Source organism: Oxyura jamaicensis, chromosome 12 (assembly GCF_011077185.1).
Source record: "Oxyura jamaicensis isolate SHBP4307 breed ruddy duck chromosome 12, BPBGC_Ojam_1.0, whole genome shotgun sequence".
NCBI classification, from domain to species: domain Eukaryota; kingdom Metazoa; phylum Chordata; class Aves; order Anseriformes; family Anatidae; genus Oxyura; species Oxyura jamaicensis.
The window spans coordinates 5,938,220-5,946,636 of NC_048904.1; the positions used below are offsets into that span (position 1 = coordinate 5,938,220).

General features: G+C 36.3%; 2 protein-coding genes across 5 annotated transcripts in view; one reads left to right on the forward strand and one right to left on the reverse strand.

Moving 5' to 3' along the window:
* CENPP (centromere protein P) overlaps positions 1 to 8,417 on the forward strand; it is a 142,331-nt gene that overhangs the window by 55,591 nt on the left and 78,323 nt on the right. The window lies entirely within an intron of this gene.
* ASPN (asporin) overlaps positions 5,492 to 8,417 on the reverse strand; it is a 22,794-nt gene continuing 19,868 nt past the window's right edge. Inside the window, exons 7-8 of the mRNA XM_035337390.1 lie at positions 7,774 to 7,912; positions 5,492 to 6,718 (exon numbers count right to left, since the gene is read on the reverse strand). Coding sequence (XP_035193281.1) covers positions 6,521 to 6,718; positions 7,774 to 7,912 — 337 coding nt within the window. The 3' untranslated portion in view covers positions 5,492 to 6,520. The remainder of the gene's footprint in view (positions 6,719 to 7,773; positions 7,913 to 8,417) is intronic.

The window sequence follows — 8,417 nt, forward strand, 5'->3', positions numbered from 1 at the left end:
CTGCTTGTGTAAAATTCTGATTACAATAAAATGGAAATATTAATGTTTCTTCTGCCTGTTGTGTTGGATGTTAGTTTTTCTGGATCAATAGTTTAACCAGGAATCTGTTCTTAAGACTATGAAGCAATGAGCAGTGATGATTGACAATATTATTAATATTTTATGAACTTCTTCTTTTCCTTGAACTTCATTGAAAATGAATGCGATGTTACTAATTTTCTGATTCTGCTAATCTGTCATTTAGGAAAACACTTTTTTAATCAAGGCAGTTAGCAGGAAAATATCCAGAAACTTTGAAGAATGGGGAGAACAAACTGGCATAGGTCAAACTTGTAAAGCTGAAACTTATTGGTTTTGTTCAGCTTTATTGGGCAGTCTTTTCTGAGACATTTGAAGTTGCATCAGTTGATTCCACTGAGCCAATACAATACTTGTAGCATTATTGGTAGTAAATATCAAAATATTAGCTGGAAACTTAGGCTCTAAAAAAATTAGCTAGCTAGATTTAGCTTAAACTTGAAAAGAAATGTCATAAATATTAGCAAATGGACAACTGTGGTCAAACAGGTATGGTAAATAGTTTAATGCTGGTAACTGCTGTCGTTGAGAGACAGCAGAAATTGCTTCCTAGGACATAGGTAAATTTCATTATGGTGACAATAGCTGAACTTTCTTGATTTTCTGTGGAAAGGATGATTTATCTCCGGTGTTTGTCAATTATTTCACCCAGTATATTTGGTGTCATACCCAATTATAACCAAATTTGACATAGGATAGAGGCAAACAGACGTGTATTTCCAAAACTTGTGGAAACAGCAGCTGGGCAGAAGAAAGTGCTCCAAGTAGGTACTTCAGCTGAGAAAAAGACAGTTCTTGTTCTTGGTGTAAGCAGCCAGATGGCAAGAGGAACCAGACGTGTTGACTAAGCCCTTGGCATACTTTTAGCTCTGTCACTTGGCAGCCAAACAGGTGGCAGCTGTGGAATGGAGCTGCAGGAGAACATGCTGAGGTATTAGAGTGAGGTGGAAACAAGCTGGAAGAACCTGTGGGTTGTAAGACTCAAACCCATAGGAATCCAGGCTTCTCTGGCTTCCTTGTTCAAGGAGGAACTTAGTGCCAGCAACGCTGGGAATAAAGAAGTTGTCCTTATCCTGCCATTGCAAGCACACTGCTGGCATGTCATGTTTAACTTGGTGTCCACCAGGACCCTTCTCTGCAAAGCTGCTTTCCAGACAGTCCGTCATTTACCAGTGCCTGGGGTTGTTCCTCCCCAGTGCAGGACTTTGCACTTCTGCTTACTGAATTTCAGGAGGTTCCTGGCCTGTAACTCCATTCTCCAGCCTGTCTGCATCCCACTGGATGGCAGCACAACCCTCGGGGGTTGTCACTCACTGGCTGGGGTTATCAGCCACTCCTGCCAGTTTTGTGTCATCAGGAAACTTGCTGAGAGTACAGTGCCCCATCATCCGGACCGTTAATGAAGATGTTGAATAGGATTGGACCCAGCGCTGTCCCCTGTGGTACAGCACTAGTTAATGGCCTCCAAGTAGAATTCATTCCACTGGTCACTACTCTCTGGGCTCCACTGTTAAGCTGTTTTTAAATACACCTCCTTGTCTGCTCATCCAGCTCATATTTGATGATACTTTCATAATTTTAAAGTTTTTTTTCCTAAGGCCATGCGGTGGCTGTGCTCTTTCTCTATCCATTTGTCCTTTTCTCTCCCCAAATACTTCAGAGAATAGTGGTCATTTTCAGCCAAGTGCCAGATACACTGAATTCCTGCAGGCTTCATGTAAAGTGCCAGCTGGGCAGAGGAGGAAGACTATTGATACTGGTCTTGCTGAAAAAGAAAGAAAAATCAGCACATCTCCGTAGTAATTTAGTACTTAAATAGGCTATTTTGCTTAGTCAATATCTGTGAAGTTTACTCATTTGTTACCATGCAGCAATAGTCTTTGTTATTTATTCTTTAGAATTTTCCTTCAATTGGTAACAACAGGCTGCCATCATCTGGTGAAATCTGTAAACTGTCTTCTTGTAAGGACCCGGAAGATTTTCAGAAGAGAGAAATGCATTAAAGTTTGGAAATCTTAGGTGGGATATATATATTGTTTTCATTAGAGGAATGTATCAGGAATATGTATTAGAGGAAGAATCTTAGAAAGATTTATATCAAATCTCTCTTTCTCCCTTTTTCCCCTTTCCATAACATCTGCAGAGAATGTAGATGTAGAGGTGATTCCTTGGCAGTTTTCTCCTTGTCTGTTGATACTCGAGTGCATCCTTCTGTGGCAGGGCCTTTGAACACCAGCGTATGATCAGCAGGTGGCGATTACTCTGTTCAGGTGACCACTGAAACTGTGTAAGGTGCATTTTATGTTGTAACATTTACGTGTCATTATGACATCCAGTTGGTTTTATGTTAAAGTATGTCAAAGACAAATATACAAGGTGCGTGATGTATTTGTTATTGTTACCCACAAATGCTAGCTGAAAAATGATCTCTGAAAAGAGGAAGGCCACTGAACTTAACTATTTCTCATAAGCAATGGTCAGAAATCCTAGGAACTGATGTAACATGATATAAGAAATTTTTGCCTTTTTTTTTCTGGAAAATAAACTATGGGAGACAAGTAAAGCAAACCATTTTATACTTACCTGCGTTAATGCAAAACTGTTAATGTAAAGTAAGTTGCAGATAAAATTATTTAACATATAATGCTAGTTGAATTTGCCCTGAAGATGATGAAAATCTGAGCAACTGATAAAACCCTTTAGAGGCTATTTAATATGTGTGACCATGGGGGACAGTATCTTGAAATTGCGACACAGTTCCTTCTGTGAATGTTGTGTGTATCCATGCATGCTGACTGTGCGTGGCAAAGAGGAAAGAGAAGGAAGCAAGACAAATTTTAGGGCTTTGGAATTGGGAGTAAATAGTCCTCTACCTCTTAGGACTTTGCTACATTTTTACATGTCCCATTATATTGACTTCAAGAGGAGACCAAAAATTTGGTGAAGCCCTTGGGGGTGTATGTATTAGGAATTGTTAGGTTTAGATAGCACAAGGCATGCTACTTCCTAGAGCCCAGGACTACTCTGCAGAAGCCATGCCCCAAGGAAAGTTTCAGATGAGGTCCAAGAAGGGGGGACACTTTCTGGAGGCTGCATTAGGATTGTTAACTAGCCTCAGCCACAACTTGTTGCCTTAGGAGACCTAAAAAGTCTTTTTTTAATTTTCTTAAATGTGCCTAGTGGAGGAATACAGGTTGTTTGGACAAAAGTTAGAGGGATCTTACTTTTGCAGGCATCTGTAATCTTTGGAAATGTTATGCAAAATGCAACTATTAAGACTTATGGAGAATACAGGTAAATGCTTCCAAGGGCTCCTTGCTGCTGAGTCGGTTTGTTGGCACTAGGTTGAATTGGACTGCTTTGGGGTGGAGAAGTGTAGGCTAACAAAAAGAAACAAAAGTTGTACTACAGTGTTCAGACTTTAGTCAGTCTTCTTAAATGTCTTAGCACTGCAGATGCAGTGTTCCTGTCGTCCAGTGCATAAGCTTGAATTAGATGAGGAATTGGTCACTTTTTCTTTTATATTTCAAAGAATCATAGAATTTGCATTGGAAGGGACCTTAAACACCATCCAGTTCCAGCTCCCTTCCACAGGCAGGGACACCTTCCACTAAACCAGGTTGCCTAAAGCCCCATCAAGCTTGGCCTTTTAAATTTATTAATCAATAATTAATTAATTCATTCACCAATGAATCAGTGTAGAATAATATATTGCATTATGCAATCTTCGGGATTGAACTTCTTTTTACTATTATGTTTCTACTTGAACACTTTTCTCCACTGCAAATCCCTCAAGTCATCTTTTTGCTCAGTTATCCTCTGGTCATCTACAAATTTTCCTGCCTCATCGTTTATTTGCCTGTCCTTTTGGTAGTAAACATTATAAACAGTGAACCTGTTGTGGAACATAAAGGACTTCAGCTTTCTAGCTGTTAAGAGATAAGAACTGCCATTTATTTCCAATTTTCACTTTCTTCTTGGACAGTCAGTTGTGGCTGACAATACTTTGTCTCTCTGGCATGGGATTATGATCTCCTTATGGCAGTGTAAGGCAAGGTACCCTGTCAAAGAAAGCCGCTATTTCCCAAAGGGTCTGAATGTGCACTTGGGCTGTAATCACGAAGTAGTAAGTACTCTTGCTGGAGAATGAATTTACAGATTCTGCTTGATAACAATTGACTGTAGGATAAATAACTGATCTGTTTGGTGTGTTATTCTTTATGCTGCTATGATGTTTCATTGTCACTTATTTTAGCCCTTGTTCTTTTTGGCATTCTTTTGTTCTCCACATAAATCTCATAAAGGTGGCTTAGAGAGTTAGCTCGCTCTCCTGTGGCTTGGTCTGGATGTTACTGCTGGATTTATGCACAGTGCAAGGTACCGAGGGCTCAAACTGTCTTCACTGGGAATGCAGAGCTGCGGTAAATGCTGGTACGTGTTCCCTATATGAATGGTACATCAACAGTTCTGTGTTAGTGTAGTAACTAATTCTCCAGTGGAAAAAAGTAGTACCTTTTTTTCTGTATATCCATGAGGTTTGTCTTCTAATACAGGTCTGGTCTGTGTTTAGAAATCATAGCTCTTCACATTCATGATAATACAGCTATAACTAAAGAAACTCATGTTATAAACTACACCAACTGATGGAGAATATAATATATTCGTTAACTCATATTTCCAGTACCAATCAGCGCTTTCCCCATGCTATTTGCTAGGAAGAGTGTCCCTTAGAAACCTCTTTAGAAACCAAGAACAGTTGTGTACTGCAGGCGCAGGGTTTTGTTTTGTTTTTGTTTTCAGTGTTTTGGTTTGGTTTTATTCTGCCTGGAAGTTTTTTACAAAATTTTTGTTTGCAAAAAACTCATCCTTTGGGAAGAGCCTCCACTGGCTCACAAAAATGTGGCTTGGGGTCCTCACAGGTTTTTAGGCGTGCTGAGTGAAGAAGTTATAAAAGAGATCAGTAACTAGGGTACTTGATCCTACAGGCTTTTATCATCATAGCTATGTTGGTCATTGACATGAAGACATATGATTTGGAAACAGCACAGTGATGCTAACAAAATAACGAACACAAAGACTTGAAGAAGATTAAAAAAAAATGTTAGACAACATTTATTGCTTACTGTACGTGTATACTGAGGGAGGTGGGAAAGCCTGAGAGGTTCAGAATTGTTTGATTTCTATGTAGTACTTCTACTACCAGTAGTCTGTGTCATTTCCTGCAGCAGTTTCTAGTAAATTGTTGAATTTTTAGTTTTGTGAAGACTGGCAGTATTAAATGATCTGCAAGGTATGTATATTTGGAAAAAGGAAGAATAGAGAAAATGTCTAGAGGAGAGTCAGAAAGGTGTTTGGATGTAACCTCTGGATGTTTTGACGTGACCTATCATAGAGTGAAATATACAAATGCAAATATTCTTTAAATTTATTTAATTTATTTTGAATCCCAATAGCAAATATACACTAAATAGATATATAAAATATCCATTTTATACAGTACTGTCAGTATTGAGAATTCTGTGTGCTGACCTACATAAGAAGTCAGGGCAGTTGAGTTCCAGCTATGTGCTTGCATTCAGCAATTTTAGGATAGTTACTAACGTTAACGAGGGATTCTTAACCCGTGTGAGGTCAAAATATAAAGGAAGAAAAAACATAAATGAAAATCATGATTACAATTATTATAGATACAAGAAAATATTTGTGCTGGCCTAAAGAGAGTTTAATAAACATTCCTATTAAGCTTAAAGCATATGATAAGTCTTGAATCCTACTTTTTAATGTTTAGAGTGCATCAAATTACACCGATAGCAAAACATTGGACATTTCCCTATTAAAGTTGCAGGAATAAATACCGAAAACTTTTAAGTGTTTTCATGTGGTAGTTCTGGATATGAAAACCATTTTTATCTCACAAATTAAAATGTTCTAGTTTAGAAACAAAAGACCTCACAATACTGTACCTTATTGCATATTTGCCTGTTGACTGATTATCAGAAATGGCAAAAGGTTGTCTTTGACAGATTTTTTGCAGCTTTTCTTTCAATACTTTCTAGCAGAGGAAAAGGTCCTTACTGTGGAAAAAAAGTTGTTTCCACTTGATTTTTAGAATTTATTTTAAAGAAAGAATATGTCAAAACTATGTTACTAAAGTAAAGTATTTAACATCAATTACAGGAAACACCAAATGCAGTTTCCAGTTCCACTTCCAAGAGTCCTTCCATGAGATATAAAAGTTTTTGCTTAAATTATTTGAATTAGCTTGAACATTGTCAAAGAAGACAATGGATCCTACTAAAGTATTGTTTCTAATTAATTCTCTCTGAAATAGTAAATACTTTGTAAACTGATTAAATACTGTAAAATTGGCATTCTTCAGCAAATTTCAAGTAATGTAGAACTGATTTTGACAGGTTACTTTTTGAAACGCCCAACTTTAGTATCACTTCAGAAAATTTCCGAGTTGCACACTGTTTCTGCCTAAAATGCAACGGAAAGTTGAAGGCTGAACCTCCCAGTACTTTACAGGATTGTTGAAGAGGCTTATGCCACTGTATAATGCTTTCTTCTTTCTTCTTCCTGTTGGACAGAAATCATTCACTCCCAGTTTTGCAATGTGATTAGAATGAAGGAAGACAACCTGCAAGGATAACAAACAGTAAAATACAATAGTTCAGCATGTAAATGAGGAAAATGCCTAAACATTCATTGTTACATAGATAGGTTTGCTGCAGGAACGGTTGGATATAAACTCTTAATAATATCCAGAATTAAAATTTCGTTTTAAGTCTTTAGAAAATGTTTCCCACCTGTCACAATCTCTCCCATTACACACACAGAAAAGTTACACGGTATTTTATCAGCGTGTTGCCAGAATAATTCAACTCTGTTCATATGGAATATTATCCTAAAATGCAATTCTATGTTCTCTTGTAGTAATAATTACAATACTGTAGTATTATATTCTCCTATAATGCAAATTTTCAATGATTTCATACATTTCATAAAAATAGCCTCTAGAAATTTGATACTAGGAGAGACTAGATCGGTCTAATGCTGATGTTGCTTAAATCAGTTAAAAAATAAAAAAAAAAATGGTAGTAGAATTTTGAATTTAAGTAAAGTACATTGGTGAAAATTCTTTTGCTATACATAACTACATTTACATTACAAGTTGATGTTTTATGTATATATATATATGTACATACATATATGAAAAGATTTTCCTTTAACTAGAAGTGAAATGAGACATGGAAAGAAGTGATAGTCAGAGGTAAAAAGTTTTACCAAATAGATATGTTCTAAATAAAGATTTTAAAATCTTACATGGTCATTTCAGCCTTATAAAGAATTTTATTTGGATTTAAGATTTTTCAGTGTAGGAAAGGAAAAATTTCCATTCCAGCTTGCATTAGCATATTTCATATTAACGAAAACTGTAACAAATCTATAACAAACTTTTTGCAAACATATCTTCTGTGTGTAGTATGTGTTGTTTTTTTTCCTACTTCTTGCTGTTTCAGCTGATTTCTTTAAGGACATATATGCTTTCAGCTTTTCCTAATATGAGGGGCTTGTCAAAATATCTAAGTAATGGTTAACTATGATTTTTAATTATTTTCCTAATCAATATAGCTGTGTGAAAATCAAACAACTCATAACTCCCAAAGCCTTCTATTAAGCTTAGTATATGACCTGCAGATACTTCAGATCAGGTAATCCAGGAGGAACTTTCTTGAGCTTATTTCTTTCAAGATGAATTTCACGGACACTTGGTATGTTGGCAAAACTTCCATTTTCCACATCTTTGATTTTATTATTCCCAAGGCCTAGCCTAGAAATAGTAAAAATAACGTTTAATTAAAGATTGAGATTTACAACAGCATTCAAGAGTGTGCTTTTTTTAAAGATTGAAATTCACAGGAGTACACATGGGGAAAAAGAACTGATGAAGGATGATGAAATCTTACCTCTGATGGACAGAAAACCACCATTGACATAATAAATATTTTTTCATAGTTTAATCTCCCTTTAAAGGACAGCAGCTAGCCAGATGTGAGCAATTGTCTGGTTTTGTCTGCAGACTTTTTTCTCTTAGTGCAAGAGTTAATGATGAACATCAAGAAATCTGCTTGTAAAATAAGCTATGCCCTTTTATCAGGTAGTGTAGGTAGAAAATATACTCATTCAGTAACAAAAGGTGTTGTTCTAATAAAGAGCCAAAGAAGAGCAAGTCTTGGGAAGAAACAGTAATATTTGTAGCTTAGTCAAAACCATTATATTTTTAAAAATAATATAAAAATATAATAAAGCAGGATATAATAAATATAATAAATATA